The following is a 16,710-nucleotide window of genomic DNA, read 5'->3' on the forward strand; positions in this document are numbered from 1 at the left end:
TCACATGCATCATCCTCTTGTCACATGGTGCACCCCTCTACACCTCTTCACGCGTTTTGTGGCCCTTTTTCTTTGCTGAAAGCACTTGTTCTAATCCAATGGGGTATCATGTTTCTCTCAACAATATTTGTCAATCCAGCAACTGTGAAGTGTTGTTGTAAAGATTGTGGCCTTCCATACGTAGCCTCATTTATTACTACCAACATCACTCATGCCTTGCAATATTTGTTGCATAATTAAAGCGAGCTCTAAGGAACTTCCAAGAGTGGCAACATAATTTATCCATCCATTTTTTTTAACATGGGTAAAATAAATAAATAAAAACTTATATATATATATATATATATATATATATATATATAGTAAGTATTTATTAAAAATTAGAAGATAATATATAATTTAATGTATTAATAACATTGAATGTTATATTTTAATAATAAATTATTATATATTAATTTCTTATTAACTGTCCTCATTAGACACATTAAAAAGGTTGTTTATTCATATATGCACCATTAGGTGATGCATATAGATCCAATTTTCCGATCCACATTGGCCAATAGGATGTGTATACATTTGGGAATAGAAACATTTAACTTTTTTTCCCGTTTTAGAAAGTGCAGTACTAAATATAAATGTAGAATCAAAAGAAAACTTGAAATGTACGTTTAAGAAAATATTTTCTATTTTTATTAATAATTGTAAAATGTTACTTTTGTTTTTGTAAAAGATTTGTGTATGAAGTGATAAAAGCAATAAAATGATATTTTCATAATTTTCTGTGCAAATATTCAAAATAGGAAATAAGATGAGATTAAGATGACATTTTTTCTAATTATTATTAAATATAAGAGATAGAATCATAACATTATTTTTAAAAACCAAATAGGCCCTTAACCTTTGAAATATCTTCCACTCGTTGTTTAGTTATTAAATTTATTAATGTCAGCAGTTTAGTTGTTGAATTTATTCACCCATATCTTGTTAGTCCCTTTAATATCTTTAGATAATTAAGTAAAAAGCTAACATGAGTTCAAGTTTTATAAATTTAAAATCTACTCATTCACATAAATAAATTCAAGGAGTAAACAAGAGTGAGTAATTTTTTTAAGGACAAAGTTGCTTACTCATGCAAAACAGAAACGTAAAGTTGTTAAGATTTATAGTGAATATTAAAAAGGCAGATGTGTCTACTTTCTGCAGATATTTTAGCTTACCATGAGGCCAATGCAAATGAGATAAGGTATTTTAATTCAATTTATTCAACTCAAGCAAAAGCATGGACGAAAAATCCACCACAATGATGTCCTATTGTGTTGTTTATTATATAGTAGCTTAATTATTCAAAATTTAAAGGATGACATTTGTAATTACAGCTAAGTTAGCCTGGTCATGCAAGTGGGTGTGGCCTTTCCGTTTAGACAAAAGCAAAGGGTCTCCAAGAACAATAATATAAATATATGATTTTGGGTACCCCACATAACACACCAACGATCTCATCCAACGAAAAGGTTGTGCTTGCGCAATTTAAGCTGGAAAAGTTGGTCAATGCTGAAAAGGGTGCATACTCATTCTAGGAGACAAACGATAACACACATACACACACAGAGAGACACAGCGCAATGATAGGGTTGATACGTGAGTGATGCAAGGCCATCATTGAGGCATGTCTATACATCCAACTAACCACCACTTTCTTCCTTTACGTGCTGCTCCTTTCCCTGTACGAGGGTCCTGTTGATCCCCATTTTGGTGGTATCAATAATAATCACACCACCTCTCACTTTGGGGATCCATTCATTTCGTATTCTGCTTTTGTTTTTATTAAAGTAATATTCTTATGCACTCTTAATTCTATCTACTATATTGTCATTTTTATCAACACCCTTTTCCTCAACCTTTTGAAGACTTTATATTGCTTTAGACAATCGACAAAGGTGTCATTTGGTTCCTCTAAATTAAAATTTTTATGTTTTAGAACTTAACATGCAATTATATAGTAATTGATTAAAAATTAATAATTAAATTTTTCGTTTATAATTTATTATTTTTAAAATTAATATTTACAATTACACTATATAAATTATATTTATAAGTACATGCAGTGATTTTAATTTGTTTAAATTTTGTGTATAAAAAAGTGTTGTAAAAAAATATATTTAAACATAATTGTCTCTTATAAATTATATCTGTGAAGATTAAAACATAATTACAGCATATTTTGCGGCTTTTAAGAACAGTTAATAACTTATGTTTGATTTTTAGTGATTTAATTTCGTAATCACTGTTATTATTTAATTTTAAGAAAGCCAAATTATCAAAGTTGTTGACATGTATAACAATAAAACAAGCATGGAAGAAAGAAAATTGAAAGAAAAAGAAAGGCAAGACAATATTTCTCATTGAGAAAGTGACTCCACTGAGGTATCACTTATGGCAGCAACCAGCAACAACAATGGCTGTGCAAGCCATAATGCATGGATATGTTGGTTTAGTGTTGTGTTGGACACGTGGAAGATATGACACACCAATGACACATGTTTGATACAGCACTGTATGTTGTATGTGTTCATTTCATTTATTTATTTATTGACAACAACACTGCAGGACACGACATGCAGAGATTGGATTTGCTTTTAAATTTTTTAAGAATAAGTTTAATAACACAGATTTATAATTTATTTAAGAATTTACCATTTATTTTTATTAATAAATTTATTTTATAAATATGAATAAAGAATGAATGGAAATTTATAAAAAGTTATTATAAGTAATATTTAACTTATTATAATGTAACTTTTGATAATTTTTTTAAATAATTTATATTCATTCAAAATATTAACACTTTTTTAATTATTTAATATATTTGATTTAATTATATAATTAATTTTATTAAACAATTTTAAAGATTAGCTAATTAATTATAAGTTAAAAGTTTTCAATCAACTTATCATTATTTATAAATTATAAGTTTTCAAATAATTTTTAATGATAAATACATAATGCGGAGTTCTTTCATCACACACTAATTTTATATGTACAAAATTTATATTTTGACATATATAAAGATATTGTGTTTTTCAAGTTTATATGTGGGCGAGATAATTTATTTTCTTAAATGTTGAATAATTAAATTATATGTAATATATGTATACACATTCGTGTCATGTCACATTCCTGTCCATGAAATAGTTCGTACTCTTCTTGAACTTATGATTGAATGGTTTTTATTCATTAGACATATCAAGAGTCTAATACAGAGTTATGAGTTATTTTTCTAAATTAATAGTATCTTTTATAAGAAGTAATTTTGTTTGGATTGAAATTGTTTACAATATACAGTAAGGTTAATTTTTTCAACAGAAATGGTTTTAATTTATGAAGTTTGAAGTCCAGACCTTACTTATTAAGTATGTATTACTTGAGCTTTTATTCATAGTTATCTTATAATTTACCTATACCAACAAATTTTAATTTAAAAAGATTAATCTATTATATGCAAGAATATTGTTTGTATAACTTAAGTATATGAAAAAAAAATCAACTTAAACAACTAATTTACTAAGTCAGAGAATTTTATAATTTAAGTATTATATTAAACATTTTATTCTATATATAATTTTTTTTTCTGTCTCTAATGACAAGTTTTTAATCAAGATTTTCTTCCCCAATCAACTTGATTCTTTGCGACTCTGCAGCACAGCAGTTACCACTTCCACGGCCAGGTTTGTTTCTGCTTTGATATACACAGCATTTTCCCCAAATAACAAACATAGTAGTTGCTAAACATTTAAGTAAAGCAGGAATGTATAACATGGCGAATAGAATATTGCTTGCAGAGGCCAAGATTGTGATGCTTGACACCATGAACTGATTAATTACTTTTATGTTGTTAAAAATTGCGTTGAATTTCATGCCAGGTTTGGAGTTGAGTGCTCCAAAAGAGTGGTTATTGGTTTGTCTAAAGATAAATGAGAGACAACTACGATGGTTTTTAATTATCAAAAGTATTAAGAAGAATTATATCCGGTACTTGAACAGAATAAGGTTTTCTTTTTATATGACAACATTGACTAAGGCAACATGTTTTCAAATTTGTGTTGATTCATTTGTCAAAAGTCATGAAGTGTTGCTTTCTCTGAATAGCAGCTGACATGAATGACAATTTTCTACACAAATTCTTATTTACCTAGTTCTAGCTAGTGAATTACTTTCTTTCTCAAACAATACACATTTGTCTTCAAATTAAGAGGTTGAATGCAGACAGATAGATTATGAAATTCAAATATATTGGACAGCCAATCCAGCAATATTTTTAAAAGACAAATGAAACTAAGTGTGGTTAACTTTTTAAATGGTTATCAAATGACAAATATACAAATAATATATTAATCTACTTTACTAACTTCCTAATTCAGTTGTTATAATATGCATTTTAGCTGTGGATCTATGAATTCAAAGGATGGCTGTGGGTCTCCAAACATTTAGAAATCCTTCATTTTATATGCATTTTTGTAAAAATTAAAAACTAAGAAACTCTTGAACTCAATTAACCTCCTCTCCACTCCATGCAGCTTTAAAAGAGTACTCTAGTCCATCTTAATTCCCTAAATGCATGCTTTGGATTTATGCTTTTTCGTTGTTAGAAACACATTTATTACACACTCATTTTAGTAAGTTGAGTTAAAATCGTGCAAATCATCTTTTCTAACACTGATCCAAACACGTTTAGAGCTTGTTGTGGACATCGTTGCAACTTCAAGAAACACATTAATACATTCCAATTTAACTTTTTATTTTTTCATGTTTGTCATAGTAAAGCAAAATCAGATTTGTTCCTAAAAGTGCATTTCGCTAGAAGTGAAAAAATATGACATTTTGAAAACCTTTTAGGACAATGCAACTATGAGTCTGAACTCAAACATGATTTTGAGCATTTATCAAGATGCTTAATTGTTGAAATTTTCGTAAACACTCCCTTCAAACTATATTATGTTTACTTTTGCATTATATTTTTCTATTTTACATAATGATAAGTTGCAAGTTCGGAATTTTACTTATCTGTTTATGGTAAGATAAATAGAAGTTGTATTCTTTTATCTTGCAATGACAACTTTCTTTACCTTAAACAAGGAACCATTCCCTCTGCATAAAAGTATATATATATATATATATCTACATTTTCCATTTGCTTTCATTCCCCCAACACTCGATATTCTTAACCTTTCAAATATCAAGTGTTAATTTTTTTGTTAAACTATGTCATATTATTAAAAACTAAAAAAACATGGAATTTAGAAAAATTAGAGAATATAACTAATTTTTTTGGGAGTAGTAAAATTAAAATTTCACGAGATATAAAAAATATAAGTAATATTAGACTTTTAAAATTAAATTTTCAATTAATTTTCATTTGATTGGATGTGGGATTCATCCATATTAAAAATATTCATTTTCATATATAGATACTATTTTAGTGAAAACAATAATACAAATAAATTCACGCACAAAAAAGTATTCTTAAATTTCCTTTTATTAAATGCTAAGCAAAATGATGAGAAAGCAGAAAAGCGTAAAGCTGAAACCAGAAAGCTAAGAATAGGAAAGGCCCTTTACAAACTGAATCACAGAAAAAAGAAAGGCTTGTTTCAAAGAAAGGGATATAGAAACAGGTAAGAGGAAAGTGAATAAAAAAACAAGCAAGTTTAAGTCTTTAATGTTAAAATATAAGTTTATACTAACAATAAACATCTTGTATTTGCGTTGTGTACAGCAATTGAGGTACAATAAAGAGTTGTTGAAGCACCTTAACAGTAGCTTAGTGTGAACCTTCTGAATTACCAACTCCTTTCATTTATGTTGAGACATAACACAACAAATACAAGAGTCATAGACCAAATGGGTTCACAACAATGACCATTGTTTGATCACTCTTATCAGCCATTCAACATTTCAACTTTTACTTCTTCTTTCATCTTCATTTACATTTACATGGGGGCTCGTTGCTCTAAATTCTCCTTCTGCTGGTTCCACTCACACCTCAAACCTTCTGTCCTTGAATCCTCTGACCAAGGTTTGTTGTTGTTTCTGTTTTTTAGCACACACCCTTTGTCTAGAATCTCATGCTTTGGTTAAAAATTGTTGTCTTCGTTGTAGAAAATGGTGACACGGGTGAAAGAAAATTGTGGCCTAGTTTTGGTGAGTTCAGTTTAGAGCAACTGAAGGCTGCCACAAATGGGTTCTCATCAGAAAACATTGTATCTGAGCATGGTGAGAAAGCTCCCAATGTTGTTTACAAAGGGAAACTTGACAATGGACAATGGATTGCCATCAAACGTTTCAACAAGCTTGCTTGGCCTGATTCTCGCCAATTCCTTGTTTGTAACTTGCACTTGAACTTTCTCTTTCACATCATTTTCTTTTTCTTACCATTCTTGGCCAAGGTTTTAAATTGCAGTTGCAGTTGTAGAAACCTCCAAAACATTATATTGCAAACATTTGCGAGCAAATGCAGCTGCAATTGTGATCATGATGCGGTTGTGGAGATCTTATAAACCTTGATACTATTGTAGCAATTGTTTCGCAGACTGCAATTTAAAGCTTTGAATTTCTTGCACTTGCTTTCTTGTTTTGAGTTTGACATAATGTGTAATGTGATTTTAGGAGGAAGCAAGACAAGTTGGGAGCCTTAGAAGTGAACGTTTGGCAAATTTGATTGGTTATTGCTATGAAGGAGAAGAGAGGCTGCTAGTGGCTGAATTTATGCCACATGAAACTCTGGCTAAGCATCTCTTTCATTGTGGGTTGTTTGTGTTTACTATTTTTGTGTTAAACTTTGTTGGGATTTAAATCTTTCATTAAATCATGGTCTTAGCCTATTATGGTTGATTTGGTGCAGGGGAGGCACAGCCCATGAAATGGGCAATGAGGTTAAGGGTGGCTTTCTACTTAGCTCAAGCTCTAGAATATTGCACCAGTAAAGGAAGGGGCTTGTATCATGATCTCAATGCTTACAGGATCTTGTTTGATCAGGTATAAGGGGTGATTAAAATAAGTGCTTCATGTTTTTCCCTTTCTAATCAAACCTTGTTTCTTGCTTTTTGTAAATTGGACTGGCTTGTGTTGTAACAACAGGATGCTAATCCTAGGTTGTCTTGCTTTGGACTCATGAAGAACAGCAGAGATGGCAAGAGTTACAGTACAAACTTGGCTTTCACCCCTCCTGAATACTTGAGAACTGGTAAAGTTTTGAGCATGTTTGTGTGTGTTGGTTGCATGAGTGCATGTCCTTCATCTTTGGCATTACTTCATAAGTTGTAGAATAAGAGAGATCTGAGGAATCTGCCACTGATTCAAACATAAAAATATATGCTCTTCTGCAAGAAATTTAAAATAAGAAAGCATTTGAAAAAATGGCTTTTATGACATAAATCCTTAAGGTTGGTTTTAAACAACTACGGGTAGAAAGTGTTTTTGGGAAAAGGGAAAAATATGCGGAATTATCTTTTTTATGCTTACATATATTAGTATGTGACTGGTGTTCTTAGGTACATTTGGGTTTATATGCAGGTAGAGTGACTCCAGAGAGTGTGGTTTACAGTTTTGGAACACTGTTGCTAGATCTCTTGAGTGGTAAACATATTCCCCCAAGCCATGTGAGTTTTTCTTTCCATTGTTAAGTTCATCAGAACGAACTAAAACTCCGTATAACGGTCTCATTTATAAAAGTATCATAAGCAAGAAACTTTGTTATACTGATAGTTGCGATTAATAAACCAGTTTATTGATCTTTTTACATTACAAGTCTTCAATGACCTTGGAACGGTTTGTAGCTTTTAAAGAACTCTTCCTTTGATCAAATATTAGATGTACTAATGTAATATTCGAGGAATTGCATTTCAACTACATTGCAATTTTGCAAAAATTCCCCAATTATGGTTGAAGAAATTCTGATTGTGAAACATGTTTGGGAACTTGTTAAGTCTATGCCATAGGACAGAACTGTGTTGGTGTATTTTCTGTGGGAAGAGCAAATGGACAAGTCTTCAAAGTTGGCTTATCTTGATTTTTAAGAACGAAAATTGATCATTTTTAGAAATTGATCTACTTGCGTTGAGGAATATTATATTTGGTATGCTGAAATTTGTGCACTTTTTACTGGTATAATATATGTAAAATTAACAGAAAGGATAGTTTTTTATACTCTTTTGCAATATTTTGTTATATTTGTCATCAATAGCAATTTCCATGCATAATTTCATATCTCTGTCACTTCATTTTTCTCTCAATCTCTCTTCATGTCACTTTATATCATCAATTATGGTTCATAAATACTCAATGTCAGTACTTTTAACACTTTTCACCTCTTTCTATTTTTTTTTTACTTGTCTCATCATATCATTTATTACATCTATTACTTTTTTCTTTCTAAATGTAGATACCTCCAACAATGTCTACAAAATATTTTCCTATATCACACTTTTCGCTTTTTTTCCTGTTTTCTGACTAGGTGTATATACCTAATGAGTGTATAATGCTCATTTTCTTTTTAGTCAGTGTTATTAATATATCTATTTCAAGTTGCAAATTAATATCTCTAAGTGTGCCAAGTCTTTAATGTTCATGGAGCCCATGTCATGTGTTGTGTAAATAAGACAAATTCATTGAGGTTCTGTAACAGATGTACCAAATTTAATGAAGCACAAAAATTTGATATTTCAGAACTTACTTCTCTTCGTTTTCAGGCACTTGATCTGATTCGTGGAAAAAACTTTTTGATGTTGATGGATTCAGCCTTAGAGGGTCACTTTTCAAAGGATGATGGAACTGAGCTGGTTCGTTTGGCTTCCCGATGTTTACAATATGAAGCTCGTGAGAGGCCAAATGCAAAGTCCCTTGTTGCATCTCTCATGTCACTTCAGAAAGAAATAGAGGTATATTCCATACCTTCAAATGTTTGCAAATATTTAATTTTATTTCATCGAGTTTAATAACATCGTGTGATTTATATAATTAACTTTACTTAATAAGATAAAATTTAGTTATTGTTTATATCACTAAAGTGAGTTAAAATTCATGTACGTGATGGCTATTTACCTGTATAGTGTGGTATTATGAAAATTAATGTTTACATATATTTAATTATAGAAATGTTACATAAGCAATGTAAGAAACGTTATACCCATCTTGGGAAGACAATAATTTCTCATTTGGATAGTATATGAGCAGGTCCCCTCCTATGTTCTAATGGGTCTCAAGCATGAAACTGCATCCTCAACAAAGCAATTGTCATTGACACCTTTGGGTGAAGCTTGTTTGAGACTAGATCTTACTGCAATACATGAAATATTAGAGAAGACTGGTTACAAGGATGATGAAGGAATTGCTAATGAGGTTTGCCACCATCTTCAAGTTACACAAGAGTTTCATCTAACTTGAATTGAATAAAAGAGAAGCTTGGTTTGCATACTTTTCCTTATATTTTCTGTTAACAACTCAGAAGTTGATCCTTTTAATGTTGAAATTGCAGCTTTCCTTTCAATTGTGGACCAGCCAAATGCAAGAGACCTTGAATTTGAAGAAGCATGGAGATACTGCTTTTAGAGCTAAGGACTTTGTCACTGCCATCGACTGCTACACGCAAGTAAGGGGATTTTAATTTAAGGACTATAGCTTAAATTGGATGCCATGCATAATGTTAATGTTGTGTCACGTTGCATATTGTAGTGTCTTAAGGCTTTTATTTGGAGTTTGGATAAAAAGGAGAGGTTTTGAAGGGTAAGAGAGATGTTAAATTAATTTTTTTTTATAAAAAATCAATTAAATGGCGGGTGCTTAAAAATTAAACGTCAGAGAGATTTTGGAGAGCTTTTAAAATTCCTCTACTACTCTATTTTCAATAATCTCATAAGTATAATCTATAAAAAAATCCTCACCTTCCTTTCCCTTTCCCTTGAATCAAATCCATATAAATTTTTTTTAATTTAACACAAAAGTTAAAATTTTTCAATTTTACTTAAAGTTTTAAATTAAGTTTAATCGTAAATAATCAAATAATTCTTACATTTTGGTTAATAAGTTTTCATTTTCTTATATTATTTTGGTTTCAGTTCATAGATGGAGGGACCATGGTGTCACCTACAGTGTATATAAGGCGTTGCTTATCCTATTTGATGAATGAGATGGCACAAGAAGCTCTTGGCGATGCTATGCAAGCCCAAGTGGTATCTCCTGAGTGGCCCACTGCTTTGTATCTACAAGCAGCTTGTCTTTTCAGCCTTGGAATGGAAAATGATGCACAAGAGACTCTCAAAGATGGGACTAAAATGGAAGCCAAAAGAACCAAAAATTGATAATTGTATAGATTCTTCTTTTTCAATCTTCAGCATTTTTTCATTTCTTTTAAAGTAGTTTTCTTAGGCTTTGCATCCAATTTCATCTATCGTGATTTTTTTTTTAAATTTATTTTTTGGGTTTCTGTAATGGATTACGAGACAAAATACAATGTTTGGTTTGAATTTTTATACGCGTGCAGTGCAGCCTCTTTTATTTTTCCTTTCACCTGCATGTCCTTCCAACCAAAAACAAATCCTGTCAAAAATTACCGTTAGTTTTAACTTTTTTAAAAAAGTGAATTTATATGATTGAGCCAAGATAGGTTACTTAAAAGTAACTTCTGTCATACTTAGAATGTTTAGTACTTTTATAAACATCAATTTAATTGTTAAACAACGTGATATTAATATGTTAAATATATATATATATATATATATATATATATATATATATATATATTAAGTTTTCAATATATCAAACATTAATAAATTTAAAATTTTATAATCAATTTTTACTTATATTTTAGAATAGTATATTTGACATTAAAATTAATTGGCCAAAATTTGATTTTTAATTATAACTACAAGCTCAAATATTTATCTAATAACAAATGGTTCAAATGCAATCTTGCAATAATATTTAACAAATCTGCCTTAATTTTAAAAATTATAAAAAATTGAAATCAACTTCAACTTCAACGATCTATATATGCATTTTGAAGTTATAGATATGTAGAATCCAATGCAACTGAAATCAGTTAAAAATGATATTTGTAAAAAAAGTTATGACTAAAAGAGTAGTTAAAGGTCAGAATTATCGAAAAATACGAAATTAAAACATTTATCTGTAATTGGCTCAATTTATTCCAATAAGTAGAAAATGATAAAAACTTTAAAAATAAAGCATATTAAAAATGTTTATAAACCAAAAATAAAACTATAAATATAAATTTAAAATATATCATATTAAAGACCGAGATCAAGAGAGAAAGAGAGTAAGAAAAATATAAAAAAAATATAGGAAAAGAAATATTTTGATATTTAAAAGTTTTAAATTACAGAAGAAATGGTTAGAGATTCAACTATTTAAGGAAACATATCTTAGAATAAATTTAGAATTTAAGTGTAAATTTTTTTAATTTTTTTAATATATTTTTAATGTATTTTTTAATTATAGTTTAAATTTTATTAAATAAAACATAATGTTATTAATACATAGTAGTTGAGTAATTTTTGTGAGTAATAGTTAATTCTGGACTAAAAATAATGTAATAATAAATAATAAAAATTTAATTACAATTTAAATTGTTATAATTATTAAAATAAAAATACTTTCAATTTATGTTAAAAAAACATATAATAATGTATATTTTGTAATTTTTATTTTAAAATGTTATCATTAATTTATTGTGTTAATTATAAATTTTTTATATATGAACAGAAGTACTTATATTATAATGTAATTTTGTTGCAAAATTAGTTAGGTCAATTTAGTAATAGATTAACTAGGTTTATTTTGGAATTAGTTAAGTTAATTTGTAATTAATGAATTAATTAGTAATTACTAACTTACATGTAGAAAATATTTTAATAAAATTTGAGAATTAATTTAAAATAATTAATTACAATATGGTTGAATATTTGTATTGAAAGTGTATATTCCCTAATAATTATTTATTGCATTTTAATGAATTATAATTTGAATAGTAATCATTATGAATTTGTTTTAAATTTATTAACTATGTTTATTGCTAAAAATGGGTTAGTGTTAATATTTTTATTAATTATATTATTATAATAAATTTTGATTTTATAAGAATTATATTATTTTATAAATTTTTTTTAGGAGTTATTTAATATAGATAGTGTATTTTAGTAATAATTTTTTATATTACTTATAATAAGTAATGAGATTATTACGCTCTCGTCACTTATCAATAATGTTTCTAAGAATAGAAATTATGAAAATTTTACGGTATGTTGGCTTTGATCGAATTTCTTAACTTTGTCAAATGTAAATAAACGATTTACTTATAAATGCACTTGTGGAATGTTGGAGGCCTGAAACATACATATTTGACTTAGTTTGTGAAGAATTCACATTGTATTAGAAGATGTTTATATGTCACTTTGACTTAATATCAATGGTGTAGCAATGATTGGTTTTACAAATCTCTTTACTGTAACAGTACAGGATATGTGGAAAAATTTAATAAAAGGCCAACCTGATTTAAACAATATTGAAGGATTAGAAATTAGATTAAAGTGACTATCACAACACCTTAGTTGGCTTCCTTTTAATTTTGACATTAAGTTACAGCAACATGCTCGTAGGTATATTCTTTGTTTGCTAGGACATGTTCGAATGCTAAATAAAAATAATTCAGTGGTACATGCAAAATACTTGCAGTTGTTAACAGATGTGAATGAAATTGACAATTATAGTTGGGGATCAGCATACTTGGCTTCTCTTTATAAAAGGTTGGATTGTGCTTTTAGACATGATGTTAAAGAAATTTGTAACTGCTTGATACTTCTGCATGTGTGGACATGGCATTGCCTCCTATGGCTAGGTCCAATCTCGGGAGAACCAATAATATTATCAATTGGTCTTAGATGGAGACACTGTGATATCTAATGAATACTCTATTTAAGAATCTTTAGAATACTAGATTAGCATTGGATCAAATGAGTATTAATGAGGTAAAGAGTTTTACTAATTCTTATTAACATGTTACATCATGATATCCAAATAAACCTTTCTTAATGGGGATTAACATTTATAAAATTTGTTTATTACAATTTTTGTGGACACCATATGTGGATGATGAGCAGTAACTCTAGATAAAGTGAGGCGTGACTAGCAAGTGTGGTCAAATGTTAGTCCTCTTATATGTTTTGAAGTTATAGAGTGACATGTAACTGTCCATGTCATGCATCAATTTAGATATGCTTAGCCTATTCCGCTTTAGCCCCATCAACTTGAAAAAGTTCATAACAGAGACCTACGTGAAGTAAGAGAACCAAAGGATTGGACACTCATACATCATGATTGGGTGACAATGTGGGAGCACAACATGAATGTATTTTAGAAGGAGTCCAATTTTAGAATTTCTATCCTTCTCTTGAATATTGGACATGGTACACATTGTATGCAATGAATTGGCTATGGTTATCCCAACAAATGGAAGACCTGACACCTCAACAAGAACTGTTGCCTATGGAATCGTCACTTTTTGAGCATAAAGACATTCCTATGGATGCACAACCTATCCAGCCACAAGAGATTTCATCAGCTTCTGTATAACTAAATCAAGAGTATTATTAGTCACCTGAAAGGAATGAGTGACAACCTCTTCAATGGGATGAATAATCACCATAACCACAACCACAATAAGGACGTATGTATGTAGGTAGGACAAATATTCGATGGGTCAAACAAGTAGGCAGGAACGAGGTCAAAGGTCAGTTGATTGTAGTAGTACCAATGGAATTTCTCATGGATTTATTTCAACATATGATTTTGTGGTAGATGCAGCTTCACCTTCCCCAAAGCAATTTGGCTCCAAACTTTGACTTAAATGAAGAAGAAACTATGGAAGATGTTTCTATACATGAGGAGGATGTGTATCAACCAGAATCAGTGTATGATGCTCTACCAATGCAATAGTCTATGCCGATTAGCTTGTGAAATTTCACGTTTCAGGAATACACAAATACTCAAGCATCAGAAAATGCATTGCCAATGATGATTTTTCCTAGTACGTTTCCTCCTAAAACTCGCCAATGGCAATTTTTCTTACTTGTTATCCCCCTAAACTCGCTAATGATGACATTTCTTTATGAAATTTTATTTTTTTGTGTGCTATAAAATCGCCATTGACTTTTTTTTTTAGAAAAACCATATTTAGAAAATTTTGTAAAAAAATTTCATATTTTAATAATTTCATTAAAAAAAACTATAATGTTTAAAAATAATTTATTCATTACACTCTCTATAACAGTTTTACTTTTTAGGCTTTTTTGCTAAAAAATATAATTAAAAAAATAAATTTCTAAACTAACATTAGTACCAAGTTAATTTTTTATTAGAGCATTTTTTGTCATTTCACACAATGTATTGCACATGCATGTGTGATACTTATGCATGTGCAAGACTTAATTCATTTTTTTCTTAAAGTATTGCCTCATGGAAAGTGATACTTGATTTGATCCTAAGACATGTCTAAACAAGTATTGCTAGAAAATAGGTGATATTATTTTTATAGAAAATAAAACATATATCACACCTGAAAAAATAATACCAAACATGTATGTCATGAAAAAGGAGATATACCTTTTTTAAAATTTGAAATGGACAAGTGGGGAGCATCTTTGACATGAATCATAATTTGAAGCAATATCTACCTTTAATGGAGTAATATTGGTTTCATCTTATAAGAGACAATATTGCCTCATATGCTAATATGTGGTGCAACACCAATGGTCACCATCCTTCCCCTTTCCCCTTCTTTTCTCTTTCTCTTTCTCCATTTTCATTGCCTCTAGAGAGCTTCATATCAATCTTCCCTCCTCCCTTTGTAATTTTCCTTCAGAGGTATTTTATTTTGTAATTTTAGTTTTTTAATTATATTCGTATTTTATGATTTCAGGTAGTGGTGAGAATTTTGCACTATATTGTATGTATTATTTGTCATTTTTAATTATATTATGCTATATGTTATTAAATGTTATCTTATGTCTTTATTATTTATGTTTCAGATTATATGAAAAAGAAATTTTATAATAAATTAAACAATATACAATATGAAAATATGAATTATCATTTAGAATTTAAATACGTATGACATTAAAGTATTCAAATTAAAAAATTATCAACAACACTAATATAATCAGACTATATTAACTTACTCTTTTACGTTGGGTTTGTCATGAACATGCAAATAATAAATTTAAATCAAGTATGACTAAATAAAAGAACTCTTATCAAAGATAATAATTATATGTAACTCAATTACACTTATTTGATGTTATTGTAAACAAACACTGATCATGTAATTAACATCATCCATAATTATGTTGTTGAGTAATTAGGTTTATATTGTGAAATCAATATAAAATTTAACATATTTAGCAGACAATTTAAGTCTTATATAAATCTTTCTTTTTAATGAGTTAAAAGTTATGTCACATTGTATTTTAATAAATTTTTATTTATTTTTAAAGCAACACACTCATTTCCTTTATAAATTATACCGTTACAACTGACGGTAATCACAAATCGATTAATCGTGCAAAACGCATATGTATTATCGTATTCGAACCCATCAAGAAGTTAGCCAAACGATTTATATCAATCATAGGGCCTTTTCTTCTTGCACCACCTTTCGTAAAATTAAATACTCAAAATAACTTCTAAAATTTAATTTAAAAAAATTAATATATTTCAAAATTTAATTTTCAAAAAATAAAAAAGTGACATGATTAAAAATTCAAAAATAATTAATATATTTCAAAATTTAATTTTAAAAAAGTAAAAAAGTGATGTGACTAAAAAGAATCTCGGTGCAATCATAAATCGGACATTTCTGAGTTTTTGGGACGGTATTTTTGTTTTTAGGTCAATAGGCGGTGTGGTGTGAATAAAAGAAGTGGGTCTGGTCAAACTATTTGCTTTGACTGCAATTGCATCGTGGGCTTGTTGGAAAATTTCAGTTAGACAATTGCTATTTGCACCATTTCTTTTTACTATTCGCATCACCCATTCTTTGGTAACTTTTAAAATTCAATTTCCAAAATTACATTTAATATATTTCAAAAAATTAAATTCGAAAGATCATTTATTAATTTTTTTAGAATTTAATTCTTGAAATATATAAAATCACCTCTAAAATGAAAATTTAAAAATAATTTATAAATATAAATAACTTGAATATAATTTTCAGAAGGTGTAAAATCAATTTCAAAGTTCAATTCCAAAATGGTTTGTAAATGAATCATGAAATTTATTTTCTAAAATATATTAAATTTACTTCCAAAATTAAAATCTAGAAGAACAAAAACAATAGATATAGCTAACAAAAATAAGTGTGCAAAAATTAATCTTCATCGGTTGTGCAAAACAACTAATCGGAGGAAAAAAGCCAGCGGGGGCAACAATATATTACGATATACATTTAATATTCGTCCATAAATCACATTTGATTTTGCGAAAATAGAAGAAAAAGGTCAAAAAGAGAAAAAAAAAAAAACTCAACATTATAGATTAGTCATCTAAGAAACAATCTCTATGGATTATAAATTATGATTTCTCCTTTCTATTTTTTTTTCTTCCTCTTAAATTATTTTTTATTTTTCTTTACCTATGGTTCAGAAA

General features: G+C 28.7%; 1 protein-coding gene across 1 annotated transcript; it reads left to right on the forward strand.

The window, feature by feature from the left end:
- The first annotated feature begins 5,991 nt into the window (after positions 1 to 5,991).
- LOC113849927 (serine/threonine-protein kinase BSK6) lies at positions 5,992 to 10,352 on the forward strand. Its single transcript, XM_027480179.1, has 10 exons — positions 5,992 to 6,073; positions 6,157 to 6,377; positions 6,664 to 6,799; positions 6,899 to 7,032; positions 7,135 to 7,240; positions 7,570 to 7,655; positions 8,745 to 8,933; positions 9,229 to 9,393; positions 9,530 to 9,643; positions 10,110 to 10,352. The coding sequence occupies exons 1-10, from the start codon at positions 5,992 to 5,994 to the stop codon at positions 10,350 to 10,352; spliced, it is 1,476 nt and encodes a 491-aa protein (XP_027335980.1).
- Positions 10,353 to 16,710: the final 6,358 nt, after the last annotated feature.

The sequence above is a fragment of the Abrus precatorius genome, unplaced genomic scaffold, assembly GCF_003935025.1.
Source record: "Abrus precatorius isolate BTA unplaced genomic scaffold, Abrus_2018 Scaffold9, whole genome shotgun sequence".
In the NCBI taxonomy this organism is placed as follows: domain Eukaryota; kingdom Viridiplantae; phylum Streptophyta; class Magnoliopsida; order Fabales; family Fabaceae; genus Abrus; species Abrus precatorius.